Source organism: Symphodus melops, assembly GCF_947650265.1.
Source record: "Symphodus melops genome assembly, chromosome: 3".
NCBI classification, from domain to species: Eukaryota; Metazoa; Chordata; class Actinopteri; order Labriformes; family Labridae; genus Symphodus; species Symphodus melops.
Genome location: NC_136693.1, coordinates 2,008,051 through 2,029,739, shown reverse-complemented (window position 1 = coordinate 2,029,739; position 21,689 = coordinate 2,008,051). Strand labels below are relative to the sequence as shown.

The 21,689-nt window shown below is 45.3% G+C and overlaps 2 protein-coding genes across 3 annotated transcripts in view; one reads left to right on the top strand and one right to left on the bottom strand.

Annotated features, from left to right (window-relative positions):
* The window catches only part of adamtsl5 (ADAMTS like 5), a 31,652-nt gene extending 13,313 nt beyond the window's left edge, over nucleotides 1-18,339 (top strand). Inside the window, exons 3-13 of the mRNA XM_079339351.1 lie at nucleotides 2,419-2,576; nucleotides 2,666-2,726; nucleotides 3,532-3,637; nucleotides 4,103-4,230; nucleotides 7,376-7,499; nucleotides 11,758-11,844; nucleotides 12,660-12,823; nucleotides 13,511-13,715; nucleotides 15,884-16,018; nucleotides 16,163-16,234; nucleotides 16,320-18,339. Coding sequence (XP_079195477.1) covers nucleotides 2,419-2,576; nucleotides 2,666-2,726; nucleotides 3,532-3,637; nucleotides 4,103-4,230; nucleotides 7,376-7,499; nucleotides 11,758-11,844; nucleotides 12,660-12,823; nucleotides 13,511-13,715; nucleotides 15,884-16,018; nucleotides 16,163-16,234; nucleotides 16,320-16,654 — 1,575 coding nt within the window. The 3' untranslated portion in view covers nucleotides 16,655-18,339. The remainder of the gene's footprint in view (nucleotides 1-2,418; nucleotides 2,577-2,665; nucleotides 2,727-3,531; nucleotides 3,638-4,102; nucleotides 4,231-7,375; nucleotides 7,500-11,757; nucleotides 11,845-12,659; nucleotides 12,824-13,510; nucleotides 13,716-15,883; nucleotides 16,019-16,162; nucleotides 16,235-16,319) is intronic.
* A 2,454-nt stretch (nucleotides 18,340-20,793) lies between these two features.
* The window catches only part of serinc4 (serine incorporator 4), a 21,476-nt gene continuing 20,580 nt past the window's right edge, over nucleotides 20,794-21,689 (bottom strand). For both annotated transcript variants that reach the window (XM_079340079.1, XM_079340078.1), the window contains exon 11: nucleotides 20,794-21,689. This exon is cut by the window's right edge and continues 63 nt beyond it. In XM_079340079.1, coding sequence (XP_079196205.1) covers nucleotides 21,545-21,689 — 145 coding nt within the window. In that variant the 3' untranslated portion in view covers nucleotides 20,794-21,544.

Genomic DNA, 21,689 nt, shown 5'->3' with positions numbered 1-21,689 from the left:
ACTTTCATTAATCTTGAATGTCGGCCTGCCACATCTCCAACTGTTATCAACGCTAATTTGGAGCAAAAGTAAGACTAATGAGGGCAACCTCAGGTGACCCTGCCATGGAAAATGATGGAGAGTCAAAACACAGGTCAATCTCAGCTGAGTGTGTGTGTGTGTGTGTGTGTGTGTGTGAGTGAGTGAGCAGTTCTATTCAATGACTTACAAAGTCAGAACGCCTCAGATAAGAGGAGGCTATAATCCTACAGTCAGACACAGACGATGTATATTAAAGGGGACATGTGATGAGACATTCACTTTCACAGACTTCTTGAACATTTATTTTGGTAATTTGAGCGTCTAACGACCCGCAGAATGTGAAAGAAACTCGTCCAGTGCTTTGTTTGTCCGACAGCACGGAGAGAAATGCTCCGTTTTTTAATGTGCTCCCCTTGTGATGTCACAGAGAGAGTCACTCCCATGATTCCCCGCGAGCCTCAACGTCCTCGTTTGTTATTGTTTTGATTGAGAGCTCCCGGGCAGCAGGTTTTACAAACTGTTTATTATAATGTAAGAACTGAGAGAGGCTGAAAAAAAGAAATGTAACTCAAACAATGAATGATCAATAAATAAATAAATAATAATAAAACATGACAGAAAAACATGAAACTTTCACGCTCGTCTCCTGCTGTACAATGTTTCCCTGCTGCTTACATGTGCATACTAATGAGACAATGAGGGGCCAAGGCATGTGTTAAACGTGTGTGTGTGTGTGTGTGTGTAAAGAGTTAAAGGTGTGTGTGTGTGTAAAGAGTTAAACGTGTGTGTGTGTGTAAAGAGTTAAAGGTGTGTGTGTGTGTAAAGAGTTAAACGTGTGTGTGTGTGTGTGTAAAGAGTTAAACGTGTGTGTGTGTGTAAAGAGTTAAAGGTGTGTGTGTGTGTAAAGAGTTAAACGTGTGTGTGTGTGTGTGTGTGTGTGTAAAGAGTTAAACGTGTGTGTGTGTGTAAAGAGTTAAACGTGTGTGTGTGTAAAGAGTTAAAGGTGTGTGTGTGTGTGTGTGTGTAAAGAGTTAAACGTGTGTGTGTGTGTGTGTGTAAAGAGTTAAAGGTGTGTGTGTGTGTGTGTGTAAAGAGTTAAACGTGTGTGTGTGTGTGTGTGTGTGTGTAAAGAGTTAAAGGTGTGTGTGTGTGTGTGTGTGTGTGTGTGTGTGTAAAGAGTTAAAGGTGTGTGTGTGTGTGTGTGTGTGTGTGTGTGTAAAGAGTTAAAGGTGTGTGTGTGTGTGTGTGTGTGTGTGTGTAAAGAGTTAAAGGTGTGTGTGTGTGTGTGTGTGTGTGTGTGTGTAAAGAGTTAAAGGTGTGTGTGTGTGTGTGTGTGTGTGTGTAAAGAGTTAAAGGTGTGTGTGTGTGTGTGTGTGTGTGTGTGTGTAAAGAGTTAAAGGTGTGTGTGTGTGTGTGTGAGCCAGCTGCTGTGTGAGAAACTGTTCGGGAACGCTGCCAGCTTCGGTCCTCTGAGGAATAAAAAAAACAAAAAAACTCAGGAATGTGTTTGAGGAGCGGCGTTGAGATTTCTCTAATCACTTTTTATTGTTTGTCTCTGATGATCCTGATCCTGATCCTGATCCTGATCCTGATCCTGATCCGGCTCACACGTTTGTTTGTTTTTAAACAGATTTATCAGCCTGTTGGATTCTGGGCTATAAATAATGTGAGTGTTGTTCGTCGTGACAGATAACCCCCCTCTGAACACACTTTTTTTTCCCCCCTTTTCACACATGACATCCCATCATCCTGCCAACACTGTTGTCTTCTCTCCAAACACACACACACACACACACACACACACACACACAGCTGCTGACAGCTGTTAGTTGCTACCTGACAGCTCTGAACACGCAGGCAGATTGATGCTGCAGAGTGACGGAGAGCAGAGAGTCGAGATGCCGTTATGATGCGTTCAGGAAACTCAGAATAAAAAGTCCGGCAGCTCAGGAGAAGAAACTGAAGTGGCACTTTACTCGCCCTTTCGTCAAAACACACGGAACCAATAACGAAAAGCATCATCGTATTAACAATGATGTTCTTTGGGCGCCGGTGTCGATCAGTCATGTGCAGAGGTTACAATCGTCGTCCTACGTTGAATCTTGATCCGGATGTCTCGAAATCTTTCCTGCAAAAACCCCCCAGAACAATCTTGACGAAGTGTCTTCTCTTCCTGATGCTCTTTGTCTTTTTGCAAGTTGTCAAGAAGCATCTCTAGATTCCTGTGTTTGTGTTCATATTTTAAAATGAAGACCGTTCGATCGATCGGTAAAATAAGATTTGCTTTCATACGTAGCTGTGTGTGTTGCAGAACGAGCCCGTCACGGCTCCGCTGAGAAGCTCTGTTTGTGTGAGACGTCAGCGTTAACGTTTCTCTCTGTGTCTCGTGTGTCTCAGTCCTGGGGTCCCTCCGGCGAGGTGTCACCAGGTCGTCCGACTCGAGCCCGGCGGCAGCTGCACTACAGGAACGAGTGGGCCACGTGGAGCGTCTGGTCCGAGTGCTCACGTAGCTGTGGGAGCGGAGCCTCTGTGAGGACACGCACCTGCATCACCAGGTGAGCCAGACGTGACAAAACACTTCTCTGGTGTGAAACCGTCGACGACTAAAACATGACCCGTCTGCGTCCTGCTGTCTGTGTCACAGGAACCCAGTGGGTGGACCATGTGCAGGAGATCCACGACAATACAAGATCTGCAACACCAAGGTCATTTCAGCCGAACGATCTTCAGCCTGCATGAAAAAAAAAAAAACCCTCACGACAATGGCCTCTGTTTGCTTTAGACGTTGGTCATAAAGGTGTGTTCAGGGAAGGTGCAGCAAGACGGCTTTCAGGGCGTGACCTGGAATTTCACTGACACATTAACCTGCGTCCTCGCTGTACTGCGTTACACTGAAGAGACAGAGACGTGCTGTGAGAAGACTTTTCCATCCAGTAGATGTCGCCCTCGAGCAACAACACTAAATCAAAACAAAGATTTAGTTTGGCGACACTTCAGGTCTGCGTCGTTGTGTCAGCAGGCGCGAGTGACGCAGAAGACTCGTTGAAGCGACCGAGACGTTCACGTCGAGTCGGAGTCTGTCGGATTTGAATCACATTCGAAGCCAGCTGCGTTTGTGGTTTGAATCCGGTTTGAGAAAAAAAGATCTCATTTGGCTTTTTGTGCCAGACTGGGAAAAAAATAAAAATAAAAAAAACTACAAACAATCTGGATGTGCTGAAAATCTGATTTGGAGGTCCAATGTGAACAAGGCCCGACAGATTTATGTGTAAAAATGCTGCAAATTATTTTCCATTAAGCAAAATTTAATGTTACTTATTTATTTTAGAGAAAAAGTTACAACAGCATTAATATTAGAGCTAATCCTATTTTTTTTCTTTTTTTTGGGGGGGGGACAGTTGAATTTAAGACAAACTTCCAGACAGTGAATGCAGAGTACCCACAATGCACTTTAACATCTTAACATGATGTATGGTGTGTGTGTGTGTGTGTGTGTGTGTGTGTGTGCAGGTGTGTCCCCCCGACTCCGAGGACTTCAGAGAGATGCAGTGTGCTGCCTTCAATGACCGCCCGCTCGTGGCTGGAACCTCCTTTAAATGGACGACCTTTCATGGAGGTCAGTGAGTCTCTTTGCTGTGTTTTGAAAGCTTCTTCACTCCTCCCCGTCGATTGGCCAAAGATAGATTTGGATAAAAGCCATGTCATGTTAAAGAAGAGAAACTGGAAACTGAATCCCATGTATTTGCTGCTGAAGGAATGAGCAGGGCCGACATGAATCTGTTGTAATCTGTCCGTTTATAAACGCTGAGGTTTCTTTGGAGCAGCCAAAACCAGGCAGGAGTCGACTACAGGGGTGAAGTATCATCTGAGAGTTTGTTTGTTTCTGCCTGTGTTTAATTTTAGTAACTGTGTTGTCAGTCATGTGGTCGAAGGGTCCCGCTGCCCTGCAGGGTGTAAATCCTCACAAGATTGTTGATGTTTTGACATGTGTTTAGCTTTCTGCCTCCTCTCCCAGGCCCGGTTACCTCTCCTCACCTTTTATTTTCCACCATGATGATTTAATGGAGCTCTCTCCCCGCAGGCTCGAACCCGTGTGAGCTGAGCTGCCTGGCCCTGGGTCACAACTTCTACTACAACTTTGGCCGAGTGCTCGACGGCACAGCCTGCGACAAGGAGCCCGGAGCCGTGTGCGTGAACGGACGCTGCCTGGTGCGTAGGAACAGCAGTGTGTGCACGTGTGTGTGTGTGTGTGTGTTCTGTTTGTTGTATTCAAAAGTCGGCTGTTTAAGCTGCAGGAACCTGCAGAGTCCTCCAGGCTGGCTCCGCCCCTGCAGGTCATTCACAACTCTCTCTCTCTGTCCCGGATTTCCAACTATCCACTGTCCAAGCACTCAAAGCCTTACTGGGTGTTTCAGCTATGATGGCGGGTGTATTAGTCCACACTGGGATGTCTCGATGCGTGACGGATGTGCACGCTGCATCGGTCCTGAAGTCCTGAAGTTTTACTCGACTGGTGTTTTCAGTCGTTGTTCAAACTGCTCCGAAGACAGAAGCTTGTATTTATGAAATATCTTCACTACACACCGTCACACGGATATTAACTCTCTCTCTCTCAACATATTCCATGACAACATATATACGGCATTATTCAGACCAGGGAGAGAATGTGTTAGTATGTGACTCGCTGCTTCATTCACTGGAGTCATTTTGAGTCGACAGCCCGACATGTTTCTTCTCCAGCATTGCTCAGTGTAACACAAGGTTAGACAACACATGAGTTTATTCCAGTTCCTTTTAGCTGCATGCTTCAGATCAGACTCAAAGGAGGCGGCTTTGGGACCTTTTTCTACGGAGAAAGAGAAGGCGTCTGAGAGAACTCCCTTTTTCTTCCGTCCTGTTTCCGATTTGAAAAAGCGTTAAGCTCAAGCTCCTCTCTCTCTCTCTCTCTCTCTCTCTCTCTCTCTCTCCTCTCTCTCTCTCTCTCTCTCTCTCTCTCTCTCTCTCTCTCTCTCTCTCTCTCGCTCGCTCGCTCTTCATTCCCACCCTGTTGTTGTGTAAATGATGTTGACCACTCTGACTGCAGCTCTCTGGAGAAGTGAGCTCCACGCTGTGCGTTAGGGCCAAGGTGCACTCATCAGTGTGGACTGCAGCCTTCAGTTAGCATTACAGCTCTGCTCAGCACACACAGTCCACAGTCCTGCCCCCCCCCCCCCCCCCAACACACACAGATGGGGAAGGTTGGAAATGAACTTGTGTCCCTTCTGGACCTGCAGGACATTCAGATTAACGACATGCATGTGTAATACTCAGCGGACACATCTGCTACATGAGTGTACACTTAAAGACGAGGTTATTTTTACACCACTTAGACAGGGATTAATGTGCGTCTGTGTTTACATGTGTCTATACATAATGTGTGTGTGTGTGTGTGTGCTAACGCGTGGTGTAAATAAGTGGATTTATGGACTCAGACTGAGGTCAGAGGAGCACAGGCTCTGAAACAGGAAGCAGATGCAGCGTGCAGCTGGTGTGCTGAGCTGCAGGTCAGACTGCACAACGCGTGGAATTTCTTCAATCAAGCAGCTGTTTCATTCCTGCTCTTAGACCACGAAGCTGTCAGAAAACTCTTTAAGATATATAATCCATTAAGATATTTTATCACTCAAAGAATGAAACGCATGTCAAGAGATGTCAGAGGATGACACAGTGTCTTGTTTATGTTTTATTCCAGAGGTTTAATTTCTTCTTTTTTAGTTCTCATTCTTTTCCAGTGTTGCTTTTTTCCACCTGTGTTTCTTTAAATGTTCATTTTCAATCTTTTCTATTATTATTATTATTATTATTATTTTTTGTTGTTTTGCGATTGGGTCCAGTTTCCATGTTTTTCACCAGCGGTGACAGAAAGCTTCATGATCTGTAGCAACAATTTACTGCGATTCCCCCGAGCGGCTCGCAAGATATTTATGAAGATGTCAACCTCTGACGTTTTAAGAATTAGTCCTCAGGAGAACGTTCGCTGTTCTAACAAATAGAATGGAAACTATTTCGTCATATCTATGTTGTTGTCGGGTTCGTCTGTTGTTTGGCTATTTTTCTATTTTTATAAAAGTTTTTGATCCAGTAGATGTCGCCCCCTTGAGCTCCAGCATGAAACCAAAACAAACGGCTGTTAGGCCACGCCTCCTCCATCCTGAAGCCTCCGCCCTCCTGCAGAGACAAAGGAGTTATTAAATTGGATTGTGCATTGATGACGTGCAAGCAGGGGGACAAAGTCGTCCCTTGCTTGAGCTGCGTTGTTGTTTTAGCATGCTAATGTTAGCGCTTTTTATTTAACTCCTAGCTTTATATTTATTGCACATAAAGTGACACAGAACGAGCGTGAAGTTAAACTATCAAATGTTTTTCATCACTCGATGGAAGACTTGCTGGTCACATCAAACGTTTATTTGACTGATAAATCAAACGCAGACCTGAAAGTGATCGACAGTCAGTCTCTTTAGTTTTAAAACCTTATTACCTCTGATAGTTTTTCTTGCGTGCTGGAGTGTTTTTCGACGTTTCGCAGCGCTGCGCTCTTCCCCCTCGGCGGGGCCCTCGTGCACATGGCTCCTCTGTCACCGAGGATTCATTTCCTGTTGTGCACACACAGATGCTGGGAGTGTTTTTGTGTTTTTAAGGGGCTTCAGGGGGCTGATTACAGGGTCTCTAGATTACTGCTTTCTTTGCCCGGGAGCCTCCCACTTGATTGGTTTGCGCTGCAGAGCGAGTGATGAAGGCTGGAGAACTGTAATCTACCGCGACAAGACTCTCCTCTCACCATAAACCACGGAGGTTGTCCTGCGTGCTCTTTGCTTTGGCATTTTATCGTGTACTGAGGCGACGCTCGTCCTCTGTCCGGGCCCCGCGCTGCCTTTATTTCCTCAGAGTCAATGTTTGTGAGGAGGGTGAAAATGACGCAGAGAAGCAAATAGTGGAAGAGGAGTCAGAGTGGACTGAGTTGAGTTATGGCAGAAGATTTAGGGGAGACTGCTGAGAGGAAACTAAACAGAACGAAAGGTTAGAGGTTGCTGGGACGCTGTCGAAAATGTGTGAAAAGTTGGACTCGAGTTGATCAACAAGTTTCAACTGAGACCTCCAACAAGAGGGATGTGCTCTGACAAGTTCCAGTCCATTCAGTCCCAAAATGTGTGTGTGTGTGTGTGTGTGTGTGTGTGTGTGTGTGTGTGTGTGTGTGTGTGTGTGTGTGTGTGTGTGTGTGTGTGTGTGTGTGTGTGTGTGTGTGTGTGTGTGTGTGTGTGTGTGTGTGTGTGTGTGTGTGTGTGTGTGTGTGTGTGTGTGTGTGTGTGTCCTACAGAGGCCCGGCTGTGACTCCATCTTGGGTTCGAAGCAGCAGGAGGACGCATGCATGGTGTGTGGAGGACAAAACACCACCTGTCTGCACCACAAGAGTGTGTACCAGAGCAACGGGCTGGAAGCAGGTAGGACACACACACACACACACACACACACACACACACACACACACACACACACACACACACAATCATTCAGTCTCCACAAGCAATCAATTGCTGTAGTTTCAGACTAACAGGATCCAGGTATAAATCCCTTTTCGTGGTTTCTCTCCAAAGTGTCATTAGTCGGTCCAGTTCATTACTGTTCTCTGATAAACCGAGCGATCGCCATGGTTACAGTTTTGCCAAACAGAAACCTGCTGGCTGTCGTCCAGGAACAGATTCAGCAAACAACAAGTCCTCCAAAATGAGCGGTTAAAAGATTTCAAGGAAGGGAGGAGAAGAACGGCGAGTTCTTGGAGGCTCCAAATGTCACTCTGGCTCGGTGCCAGGCAAACATTTTCCTCGTTCTATTAGTACCTGTAGTTCAGAGGCTAACGCACACGGCCCGACTGTGCACAGCACACATCGGTCTGCAGGCTTCTCTCTCCGCTTCTGCACAAATCAAAAGGAAAGAAACATTACGGGGCAAACCGCATGTGAAGGCAGCAAATCTGCAAATCCTGTAGGTTTGAATAGTGTCATCGTCGGTCCAATCAAAAATCTCAAAATGCAACAAAACAGACATTTGCTTTTTTTAGCTTGTAGCGACGCACGTGAAAAAACAGCAAGAAAAGCAAATGAAGGTAAATTAATGTGGGATTGTTTTCCGTGTTTTTATAAATAAAGAAACCTTAGTGTATGCCTTGTTTATTAGCTCCGACTGCTTTCATATTGTTCACTTCTGTCAAAACGTGGATCACTGGATCGTCGTTAAAAGGCTCTGCAGACATGTCGAGTCAAACCATCAGTGTCAGCTTCGCTCCACTCAGACAAACTGCAGCAATCGTTTCCTTTCATGCAAAATGTTCCTCTCGCTCTGACGAGGTTCGCCTGAAAGCCTGAGAGAGGAAGTGATGCAGCGGTGGAAGCAAACGCCGTCATCGTACAGTCTGCGGCTTCGTGTGTACCTCTGACCTCTGACCTCTGTGCAGGAGAGTGTGAGGAGCTGAGGCTTCACAGTCGCTCTTATCTCCAACGTCCAAATCAGCTACGACCAAGAGTGGAGTGAGACGGGTCGTATCTGAGCCCGCTCTCATCCAGCTCTCGTCCACGTGAACGATCAGCAAAAATTCCTCAAAAGACAGTAGTGGACTTTGGAGGGTTGAACATTTACGCTCATGTTAATCTTGGAGCTCATCTGTTTTTGTGACTGTCGACGTGAATAAATAATCGATCGAATGGTGAAAATTCAGAGAGTCAACCCATCGCAGTCCCACATTGCAGAAAGTGCAAACACCTGTGTGACTTGGCTCAGGTCTCTGCTCTGCTGCACGTGCTTCCTCTCCTCGCTCTGTGCCTTGGCACAGCAAAGCGTCGGCCATTATGGCTCAGATTGAGCAAGAAGCAAACAAGCTGATAATGGCTGCTTTGTCTGGGCGATGTCATCAGCCTTGGGAGGTTTTCTCTCCTCCCTGCAGCTGTTTTTTCCAAAATGCACGGACTCGCTCCTCGGGCGGCCTTGAACGCTGCATCGCCGTGACTTTGACTTTCTCTCTCCTCACTGGATCTTCATGAAGCCAATGAAGCAGACGAAGCGTGTGCATAGTTACGGAGTGAGAGCGGGGAAACGGGGGCAACCGAAGCGCTTCAGAGCTCCTTATAAACGGAGTTCATCCTGCGGACACTTGTCACCCGTGAACAGCGGGAGAAGCACAGAGGTGAAATATGGCTCTGTAAATGAACGCTTGTGGTTTCTCAGCTCATTCATAAACGATCCCTGCCTCTGCTCGTAAACATCCTGTGAAGCATAAATCCATCACAAGTGACATCATAAACACGGATTGTCTTCTAATGACAGGCAATAAATACTCGAACAGCAGCGATCACATCTCCTCAAAGGAACATTATTATCTGATTATTGCTCCTGATTGTTTCAGACTTACAGGTTACATATCTGTTACTGATGATGATGATGAAGTTCAGAGTGCAAAGGGAGAGTCTGCAGCAGAGCGCCTGCGGTTTGACCTTACTGGCGTGCAGCTGTTGCGTCCACGACGTCTTTTAATGAACGTGACTGATTTTACTATTCGAGCTGCATAATTATTATAAAACGTAACTTTACAAAGATCATGTTTTTAGCACATGAACAGTCAGGCAGGATATCGATATAGTGGCTCAGTTGAGTTGTTTGGCTCTTAACCGGAAGGTGGGGGGTTCGATACCCAGCTCCTGCAGCTACATGTCCGATGTGTTGGTTAGTTACATCTGATGGACTCTTTACATGGAAACCTGTGCCATGAGTGAGTGAATGTGTACAGCAGGTGTGCTGGGTGAAGTTAGCCGGCGCTTTGAAACAACAGGAAGTAGCAGCTGAAACTTCATCTGATCCTCCTGTTGTTGCTGCTTTTAATGTTCACGTCGTGTGTGATGTCTCAGAGGTCACAAGATCAGGTTTTTGTTTTTCTAAGTAATCTTGTAACACAATATAATGTGCACTGTCAGTGTTAATATTAAAACATGGTGAGCAGACCCAGCCGTATGATTCTTCTGCATGTGGCTCATATTTAAGGTTTGGTGTGATTGGCTGCGTTTGAAGGGAAAGAGCCGGTCGTCCACTCCGCTCTTTCACCCCGCATGTTGAGGAGACAGAACCGCACCATCTGCGTGCTCCGTGTGTGTGTGAATGAGCATCAGATTAGATCCTGATGAGCGGGTTGGAGCCTTGCACAGCAGCCTCTGCCAGCAGTGTCGGAGCATGTGTGAATGTTGGCGTGTAGTGCGGACCGCTTTAATAATCAGAAGACGAGATAAACGCAGTCTGTCGACCATTTTCTACCTCTCTGTGCATCTTTGTGTTATTATCTTGAACCACAGTCATTACAGAGGTATCTGAACCTGTCAGCGGAGTTAAATACGAGTGTTGTTGAACGCAGCAAAAGAAGCCTCAAGCTTCTCTTCCCATCATGCAGCTTGATAGCGTCTACAAAACAACATCTACACATCATGCAAAGCTAGATATTAGCAGAGACACCGAGCACACAGCTGCTGCAGGACGCCGACCAGAAGAGACTGTTTGAAGACATGATGGAGTTCATAGCGTCAGTGAGACATGACAAGTGTCTGCTCAGGCCGATGCAGATCCGCTTGTTTCGGACTTTCCTGCGTACAGTGAACTGCGCTGAACTTCCAGTCTGACGCGTCTTGTTCTACAAATGGAAACCAGAACACACCCACAGGCGAGATCCAGTCCTTCCAGTACTTTCTGCATTTTTATGCAGAGTCTGTACATTCATCTCCACGGGGTGCTTCCAGACTTAAACTCCCATTATTGTTCTCCATGTTTGATTTTTATTATTAACCATGATGTCATTATCCAATCCAACTTTATTTAATCAGGCACTTTAAAACAACCACAGCTGACCAAAGGGCTGTACAATAAATGAAAAAAATAAATTTAAAAAGGCATAAAAACATGACTCATGCTGTAAAAGAAATCAAATCTTCCTCGGTGTCAAAGGTCAGGGAGAAGAGAGACAGAAGAGGCCTGTTTAAGGTGCTGAGGAAACAGAAAAGGCACGGTCCCAGCTGATCAGCTGACCTGAGAGAGCGGGTCGGTGCGTAAGGGTGTAAGGCTTGGAAAGACCAGTGAGAGATTTTAAAGCAAATAAAAGAATTTTAAAATGGATCATTGAAGCTGTGCTGCCTGTATCAGACTCGTTTTCATGACATACAGAAAAACATGGTTTCTTCCCTCCTTTGGGAAAAGAACTACACGAACAACAATCTGTGTTTGGGAGAGCCTCATTTCATTCCATCTCTATCAGGCTCTGCTGATGGAGACATCACAACAAGAGACGTGCTCTCCAAAACTCCTCCACAGATACAGAAGACAGGGCTGTTACTCCCTGACACGGAGAGTTTGATAAAAGGAGATGAACGAGCGCCTGTGTCACAACAAAGAGCAGATATGTCAGACTGTGTACGTAGCTTTGATTTGCTTGAGTGTACACTAAACTCTGAGAGGCATCTGTGTGCTTTCAAGATAAACCCGATAAACTCAGCGTTCACCTACATTTAGATTCATATCGGGCACAAAAACTGGACTTTTAAGAGCCGTATTTGTTTTTTTCTCTCTTCCTGTCCTCGTCGTAAAAATGTACTTAGTGCAGCGTGTGTGTCCCAGGTTGTAAAAATGTGGGGGGAAAAAAAAATCCTCTCACCGAGTTTTTCTGTCTGCCAGCCGGACCTTTTGGATACAACGAAGTGACCATGATCCCGGCCGGAGCCACTCACATCCGAGTCACAGATAACAGCAGGAGCTATCTGGGTAAGAGTCAGCGTGGCGCACACACACACACACACACACACACACACACACATTAACACAGCTGGTCTAGCATGTGTATCAGTCTCCATAGATGCAGAGTACATCAGACATTTTTAACCTCATTCCTAGACGTGCTATCCTTTCCTCGCCCCGGAGATAAGGCGGGGATCGGTTGTCCCATCTGGTCTCTGGATCAGCTGTGTGTGTGTGTTTTTTTTTACCAGGCAACAAAATAATAACAAGGGCGTCTATTCTCATCCCTGTTCATGGGATGAAAATAAAACGGCCGCGGTCTTGAAAGGGAAGCTCGTAAAGCCGCTGGGGCGAGGCAGGTGAAGGTGCTTTTCTTGTTTCCATTTCATGTCATGGAAAATCCCCCCGTGAGGACGGACAGCTGCCTTATATAGACAGCCGGAGCGTTTCTGCGTTTACCTCAACATGAGCCAACGATGGAGAGAGCTCACTGCTGGAGATGTTCAGCATCTAAAAAGCCTCTGAAACTGCATCAAGAGCAGCGTTGATCACTTGTAGAACAGGAGCTTTTGAAGCTCAACATTAGCACTGCTACCAAAGCTAAGCTAAACATCCATGACCATGCATCTGAGGTTTAAAGTAAGGCCAACATAAAACAGTAAACACACAACACTCACATTCAGGTTTAAGAATCTGTACTGAGCAGGAGACGTCGGTATCAGAACATTTTTAGGATCTAGCCTCGTCTTTTTAGCTTCCTTCTCTCCTCTTTCCTTTAATCATCCCTCGTGTCCTTTTCCTTCCCTCCTTCCTTCCTTCCTTCCTTCCTTTCCTTCCTCCAGCCCTCCAGAACGGTCGCTCTCAGTTCGTCATTAACGGTAACTGGAAGATCAGCATTCCGGGGGAGTACAACATAGCCGGGACGAAGCTGGTGTACCGGCGCTCGGCTGACACCTGGGAGAGCTTCGAGGTACCAGGACCGACCCAGGAGGACCTGCATCTGATGGTGAGACGGCGTAGACGCAGGGAAGCTGACCTTCTGATTGATCTTCATCGTGAAACCGACTCACAACATTCTCCTTTATTGAGAGCGTTCGTGATTTCTGAGCCCAGCAGGCAGGAAAACCAATAAAATGAAAACACATTCTTCATGCTGCTCTGCTAAGCTAAAGCTAACCAGCCCATCGTTAACGCCGCACCGGCTGCTAGAAACATCAGGTGTGCATGAATAAGTGATTGTTTCCATCCAGCTTCTCTGCAGGGATTTCACTAACACACCTGGCTCAGCTACCAGATAGAAGTGCACGGCTGCCTCCTCATAAAACACGCTGAGAAAGTGAGTCGGTTCAGTGAAACGTTGTGTGGTTGAAGCCGACTTCTGTGTGTGAAAACAACAACAGCTCTCTCCTAGTTTGTTCTAGGACAGGTGTGAACTCCTTTATTAAGCTATGACTCAAATATCTGTTGGATCATTCCAGCTTTGCAATCGTGTTTACTTTGGGTTCTGTAAACATTTATCAGCGTTTCCAGCATCAAAAGTTGGGAAGGCTCCCAAAACAACTGATCCGTACCGTCCTGATTTTTTGGTTCCCGTCTGTTTTGGGTGCAAAGGAAATAGACGCACTGCAGTTTTAGTTTGATAAGAGAAAATAAATGAAACCAGTCGACACCCCTCTCTGCTGCTTGTGTGCAGGTTCTGGCCACGGACAAAAACACCGGGATCGAGTACGAGTACTGGCTGCCTCCAGACCAGTACGCCCTGTACCACAGGAGTCCACTGCGTGAAGCTCACCACACGGCTAACTTCCTCCCCTGGGACCAACCTATCACTGCAGCCACCGCCGCCGCCCCACCCACCAGCACCCGCCCTCCTCCTGTCACCACCCGACCCCCCTGGTGTAAGTCCTGCTTCCAGCTACATTTAACACAGCTGTGTGCATGTTCAAAGATGATAATGATGATACCAAAAGGCCGAACCAAGGACAACAACAACACGATACAGAGAGTGACATGTTTGCAAAGTCCTTGACCCCGGGCTAAAAGACTAAAGCATCAGCAACCCCAACTTCATTTTTTTTTTTTTTTTATGTTTAAAATAGAAGATTGGAACATTTAGATAATCCTTTATTCATCTCACAAGCGGAGACATTTACAGCAGCAAAGCAGGATAGCAGAAGAAAAATCACACAGTGCAAAAATAAAAAATAAAATGCAGATATGCATCAAAAACAATAATTAAAGAGCGAGTAAAATATGCATCAAAAAAAGGAACAGTTGAAATGCCAGTAAGTTAAAGATGTGTAAACTGTGTGAACACGATCATGCACACAGTGCACATAAGGATGGACATGTTATTGTCCCATAAATAAATATTGCAATGAAATCAAATTATAAATACACATGAGATCAGGTGACATCTTATAACATTATTATTGCACAAGAGGTCGGAATAAATTGTCCAGTTTGGTGTGTTTTCTGATCTACTGGGAGCTGATTGGTTAAACAGTCTGACTGCAGCAGGAGCCGCGGTGTCTCTCCTTCGGACACCGCGGGGGGCGGAGCCTGTCACTGAAGGAGCTGCAGGCGGTGGGAGACGTAGACTCAGTGAAGCACTGAGATGATACAGAGCGAGCACACAGTCTGATGTGGGATCAAAGTGAGACTCAAACACACTCAGTCTTTAGCTTTTGTGTAAATCCTTTCTTTATATTTGACTCTTGTTCAGAGCTTTGGATATGTTGGACACGTGTTTTTAATTATTCTTATTCGAAGCTCTCGACCTCCTCCGGGCTCGTGGCTTTCATTTCTCATTCGATCTGCCTCGTCTGGTTTGATTTATCTCTCTCTCAGTGCAGAACAACATGTTTGAGTGCGATGTGAGTAACGAGATCATTGTTGCATCACTAATGATGGAGCATCAGCTGACCTGGGCTGACTTTGTCGTCCAATCACAATCAAGTCGTCCAAAGTTTGCAGAAATATAACGTAATAATCATTGTGCAGATATGTAAAAAAAATGGATCTTCATCACTTGTGTGCAGACGTCTCTTTAAAGAGATACATAAATCCTTGTTTCGACGCCGTCAATGGGAACAGCCTGTTTTTTGCCGGCTGTTTTTCCCGCACACACAGGAGCGTGCTGATTGGTCGAGGCAGCTCGGAGGACAAAACCAAAAACCAGAACCCCTTCCCGAGCTGAACATCCAGACGTGTACAGATTCATCTGTCTTCTGTCCAATCAGTAGATAGAGATTACCGAGGCAGAGGAATGTAACCTGCAGGACACGTGTGCTGAATCTCTCACACTCACACGGGAATCTGCACGCCGCCTGCAGCCCTGCGCCTTCTGCCGGAGTCCGTCCAAAGCTGGAATAAATCTCAGTAGCCTATGTGGAAGTGTTTCCAGCTGATGGATCGGTGCCAACCAGAGTGGGAGAAACAGTGATGATGATGATGATTGTTTGTTAGGTAAGGAGGTGAACGCTCGGGTCGTTGAGTTTGTTCACGTCTGACCCGGCGGTCATGAAATCCTTCCGTCTATTTATTTACTGCAGGATTCAAAATATTTGTTTGTGATGCATTTCATGTGAGACTGAACTGTTGGCACGTCTCAGAGAGCTGCTGATTTTATGACCCGCAGAACAAAACGTCCAAACAAAGAATTCCTCTTTTTTTTTTTTTCGATTTAAATAAATGTGGATGTGTGCTAATGATTTGTTCAGTTTCATGTCTTTACAAAAGGTGGTCTGAGTTTCACTTTGGCACAAGCACAACCCTGGAGTCTTTATTCAACAGTTTAATGGATTGTATCTGTTTGGATTGAAGTTTCTTCCCCATGTTTTGGCTCGCGGTTTATGTGCATGCTGCTCCTAACCACGTTATTGATTGATTGAGTTTATAAACCATGAAGTGTAACAGGAGGAATCTTTACAAGAAGATCTGCCGTCTGCCGTCTTCATGTTTGGAAACGTTGACTTCCTGAATGTTTACATGTTTTCCTAATAAGCTCCACTGCCGGTCGTTTTCCATCGTCATTGACTCAGAGTTCTGTGGTTGTGTTTTCCAGACGTGCGACCTGCGAAGCCTCCACGCAGATCGACTCATCACGGCCGCCATCCGCGCCCCCCCAGCCAGCCCGTCCTGCCCCGCCTGGAGCGCGAGGAGAACCACAGGAACCTGCTGCCTCAGCCCGCGCCTGGAAGTACGTTCACCTGTTCACTCTCTCTGCTCAGCTGGAGCTTCGACTCTTTAAAGCCATCCAGGATGAGAAGTTTTTTCACCACAGCAAGAAGAAGGTGTTTTTTTAATGATCTTTTTAATGTTTGTGTTTTTATTTGTTGATCAGAGCATTGTGGGAAATGTCTGCGAGTCAAAGGTCGAAGGGAACGTCAGAGACAGTATTGCCAGAAGGACTTTGGTGAGTCCTCGCCTGTTGCAGCGTTGCTGTTTTTGAGCAGAACTTGATTGGGTTTGAATTTGAATGTCTTCGTTTTGTTTGTTAGTTTTCCGGGGCCGAGTGATGGGGAAGCTTTACCGAGGCGAGGAGACGCGCTACGACGTCCAGATCCTCCACACGTACAGGAACGGCTACCGCCTGGAGCACCGGGAGTTCTTGTGGGTCCCCAACGTGTGCGACTGCCCCCACCTGGAGGAAGGGAGGCAGTACATTCTGATGGTGCGTCGCCACATTAACTACGAGCGCACGTTGAACCGCATCCTGCTGGAGGAGGACAGCTACGTGGTGCCGTACAGACCCAGAGAGGACGAGCTGCTGCGACCGCTCGAAAGACTCTGCAGCAACCGAGGAGGCAAACAGCCTGCAGACCTGAGGGGCTGACACACCGTGTGTGTGCGTGTATGTGTGTGTGTGTGTGTGCGTGTGTGTGTGTGTGTGTGTGTGTGCACGTCAGAGACTGAAGCTCACACTACAGCTACATTAACCCCACATGCGTTTCTTTTCTGATGAATCCCAGTGAGGCCCGACTCCAGGAAGAAGACCTGATCTGGGTCACAGAGAGACGCTTTCAGCCTCGTTTTGAAGCAAAAAGACTCGACGTTAATTTAAAAGCCTGAGCAGCTTATAGAGCACTTTAGGTGGAGCTTCTGCTCACCTTGAAACACATACCAAAGAGAAGAACATTGACTGAAATGGCCTTTTTGTTGTTGTTTTCCCCCCCCCCACTGTTGCCATGTTATGTTTTGTATTAGCGTATTTTCTGTGTGTTTGCGTTCATAGACTAAAAGGAAAAATCCACCTTGAATAACTCCAGATACAGTTAAAGCTTGATTCAATTCAATTAAAAAAAACTTTATTTATCCCCCGGGGGGGTCAATTCAAGAAAATCCGAGTAAACAAGCCGGAGGAGAATCGATTTAAAGCACTTCAGGCGCCGCTACAGTAGGCGGCGATATGCTCCCTGTCAGTTTCCAGTTGTCACATACTAAACATTCGACCAACATGTTAGTGAGCTGCAAAATCGTTTTCCGTCCATCTTTGTATCTGAACTCTTTCAGCTGTGTCTCCTCATGTTTTTACCTCTCTGTCCTTTTATGCTGTTCGACTTTGGAGTGAAAGCTCGACGTTGGATCAGAAAGCCGAGGACGAGTAAATCGACCTCCAAACACTTTATGGAGGTGTTTAAGTCCGACCTTGAGACATTTGACTCGGTACGAAGTCTGGTTTTATTTTTCTCTGAATGCTTGTAAAAGAACTGATTCTAAATCGGTACATAGCGACTGTTTGACAGTTTTCTCACAGTGCATTCCCTCAGCGCTACGGGTTGGATCTGTCGGACAGTGTGCACGCCGTCCCAATGGAGCGTGAGCGCCGTGTTAATATCTAAAAATATCCATGAAAAAAATCCAATCAGTTTCAGTAAATTATGAAGAATTTGATCCAAGCATGTAATATCGTATCAAACGGCTAACCTTGTTAGCTCGATATTTTTATAATTTCATGGTGCAGAGCTTCTACGTCGAGTCGTTATGAATAAACGTCATGATTACTTTTTACACTTTCAGGAAATGCGACATGATGGGAGCAGGATTCTGACTTTAACAGCTTGGAAAAATAACTAGTGTTTCTCCAAACACACGTTCAGTCAGGATGAAGAGGTGGATTTGTCTTTTTAATTGCAGATATAGTCACGACATATCGCTTCACGATGTAATTATCTATCAAATAATTAAGCTTAAATGACGACACACAACTCGTGTGTGTGTGTGGGTCACTTATTTAACAATTTTCCGTGTCTGTATTTGTGCCATTGTTTTTTTATGGTGTCTTAAATCTGGTCTGCTTTGTGATACTTTATTTGAGAGAGATTATGAGAACGACAGTATTTTATTGCGTGGCACTGATTAGCTACAAATATACTGAACTATAATTTGAATATTGATTGTTATAAGAAAACGTCATTGTCGATAATAAGTTACCTTCCGTGCCTTGTGTTCTGTATTTGAAATATTTTACTCTCAAACCTCGTGTACGAGTGCCAAAATAAAGTCTTTGTACATTTGTGTCGGGATTGTACCAACAACTCTTCTTTACATATTAATTTTGAATTAAGGACAATTACACGTTAATTAAAAGTCATGTAAAAAATACACTTCAAATCCATCCTCTCCCTCTCCTGCCTGCTCCACTTTTCAGAAAATGTGTGCTCAAACAGGCCGTTTGGAGATTTTCCCTCTATGACATCACAAAGGGCAGTAGCCCCTCCCCCAGGTGGGTGACACTCCCACAGCTAGGTGTTTGTTCTGCCCTCTGAGTCTGCCTTCTCACCGTAAACAATAGGACATGGAGCCAGAAAGCAGCGAGTACACCCGAGCCCTTCCAGAGAGGGGGCGTGGCCAGACACAGCTCATTTGCATATTTAAAGCGACAGGCACAGAAACAGCCTGTTCTGAGCAGGGCTGAAATAGAGGGGTTTATAGACATGATCAAATACAGGATCAGAGTGGATTTACAACAAGTGGATTGACACACATTTTAGGAATATCTGAGACTTTTTTAAACTGGATAAAGAGGAGGAAAATATTTGACCTATATGTGATTTTTGCGATTAAACACAAAGAAAACAGACAAACACCGGGGCTCCGAAACTACTCAATGTCCTAAAAAACACTGATTGAACAAAGCAGACATGACAACAGCAATGTTTGTAAGAAAACAATATATTTACAAAAGAAGCTTCACATCTATGACGAACAGAAACACTACATCAACCTGCAGATAATATAACTCTATATTTATTTTTACTGAGCCACTTTCCTGCTCATTAACCCTCGAGGGGGAGGAGAGTAGAAAACAGTCATGTGTCCACATACAAACATAAACATGAACATAAGAGGGAATAACGGGGACATCTTAGTTTCACGACATGGCTCCCCCCCTCAGGGTCTCGCAGACACGACTTCTTCATCTGAAGGCATGAGACAGAAGCTGCTTCTATCTCTTCTGGACCTGAGTGCTATATTTTTCTTCTTCTTTTTTTTTTTTTTTAGCACTCTCTGTTTCAATCTTTAAAGTTATTTAGAAAATGTAGTAAAACATGTAACAAAATGTAAACAAGAAAGAATCCCTCTGAGACGAGACTGATGTCCTGTAAAGCAACATAATGCGACACGCTGTGAGTGTTTCTCAGAGAGTGAGACAACATGTCCGGCAGATTTTTGGCCCCATGATAACCCCTCAAGATCTGTCAGTGTAAGGGAAATTATTGCATCATTTCAGCATGTGCTGCAGCAGAGCATTTATTTATCTGCTATACAATTAGTCTACAATGTTAAATAATTAGGTCTGTCAAAAAAATCACATTTCAAAATGCAATGAACCACATTTTTAATCTAGTTTGAAATTCCTTTAAATGGCATTAAACACTTTTAATTTTAAGACTTTTATTTTGAAAGTTTGTACTGCATTAAGCTGAGAGTTCTTTGCTTGCTGTTTTTTTCAAGCCTGCTTTTATTCTGAAATTTAAAAAAAAAAAGGTCCCTCTGGCAAATTGAAGGTCACGACATGAACTTCAACTGGTTAATGATCAAAACAAATGGTAACAAAGGTCAAAGGTCAATGTGTGATGTCATCAGGTGGTTGTGACTTTGGGCTGGTCAGCTGATCGGTCTGAGAGTTTGTTAAAGTGAAATGAGACGCTCAAAGATGCAGCAGAGTCCTTCTCTCTACGTCACTGAGACTACAGAGGACCACTATCTACGGTGAGCCTGAAGGGACAAAAATAGTATGACATCATTTCAGACCCTAAGTAATCACGATTAAGTAGTTAATGCTGACAGCCTTTGTACTAACGTTACATTAATTTACACAGTAACTTCAGTGTGTTTGCATAGTCACCTTTTTGTAAAAAAATATTTCTAATACCAGTTTAATAACTTCAGCTGCGGTTAGATCTGAAACAGATATGGGTCACACATGGATGTGACCCTCTAGTTCCTCAACATATTTCATGTTGAACTTTTAAGAACATCTTCTGTGTCCGTGTAGCTGCCTTTCAGTCGCTCAGTCACACCTTCTGTCAATGAGCGTCTAATAATCAATACTTATAGAAAAAATAAACACAGAGAATCATCTCCAGACGTCAGACTTCAGAGACATGAACAAATCTTTCTTTGGCGCCGGCTCGTCCTGAAGCTTCTCAGGATCAAACATTTATGAGTGTATGAAAAGGTTGAAATCATTCTGCGTGACTTCTGGTTTTGTTATTGCATCAGCTAAAATGACGCTCCAGCGTTAAGCTATGATTTGCATTCGTCCCTTTCGTTGCATGCTAACTGCTAAGTCAGCGTCTCACCCTCGTCGTCTCCCTGCTCGCTTTTTAAACACAACTCTTCGCTTTCAGTTCCTTCATGCAGCTCGAGTCGCCCCTCCACCTTCCCATCTCCGCCCAGTCTTCACAGAACCGTCCATCTGGTCTCAGCAAGTCCTCAGCCACCCCCCCTCCAGCAGATGCATCCTGCTGCAGCTCGATGCAGTCCTCCAAAAACCACCAAATCTGTTCTATAGAGTTCGGTTTATAAGCAGTCCTTCACTCATGGATCGCTCAGTTGGTCGAGTCGGTCGTCTCTCAACCAGGAAGTCGAGGGTTCGATCTCCTGCAGCCACGTCTGATCTGTCCTCGGGCAAGACACTTAACCCAAAGTCTAGCAGAAAGATTTGTTCATGTTCTCACCATGACCTGCCCCGCCTCAGATCCGAGGAACAACAGATCTGTCTCTTCAGACTTAACATCGTTCAAATGTTTTCCTCTGTAGCAAAATGTCACAAATCAAATATTTAGAATTCCTTCTGTGGTATATTATATATATATATATAAAAAAAAAAAATCTAAACATGTATTTCAAATAAAACTAAGACAAAGGAGTAGAAATGTAGAAACGTTCCCATTTGTCGACCACTTACTGTAATCCACATGATAAAGAGAGAGAGTCCACTTCTTCTGATCCCTTTGGCAATTCATACTGTAAGTGTGTTTCTTTCCTTGTTTGTGGTTTGTGTTCCTGTTTGTCCAATCAGGTCTTCTTCTTTCATGAGGACGCGGAGCTTTCAGCCCTCTGATTGGTCCTTCTCACCGCTCTGTGAGCTCTGTGGGATCCACTCCTGAAAATCCCCTCTCACAGGAGGTGGGGGGGGTGGAGGCTCAGAGTCCCCCCCCCCCCCCCCCCCCGACCTCTGGTCCGCCTCCGTCCTGCCGGCCCCTCTCAGAGAGTGTCAGACGCTGACGGACACGTGGCGGGAGGATGCGGCGCGGCGTTTGATGCGCGAGCGTCGAGGTCTGGATTCGGTCTGACAGCTGCAGAGCGGGCCGAGCAGCAGCCACAGGTAGAGGATGACACAGGCCCAACACGACGACATC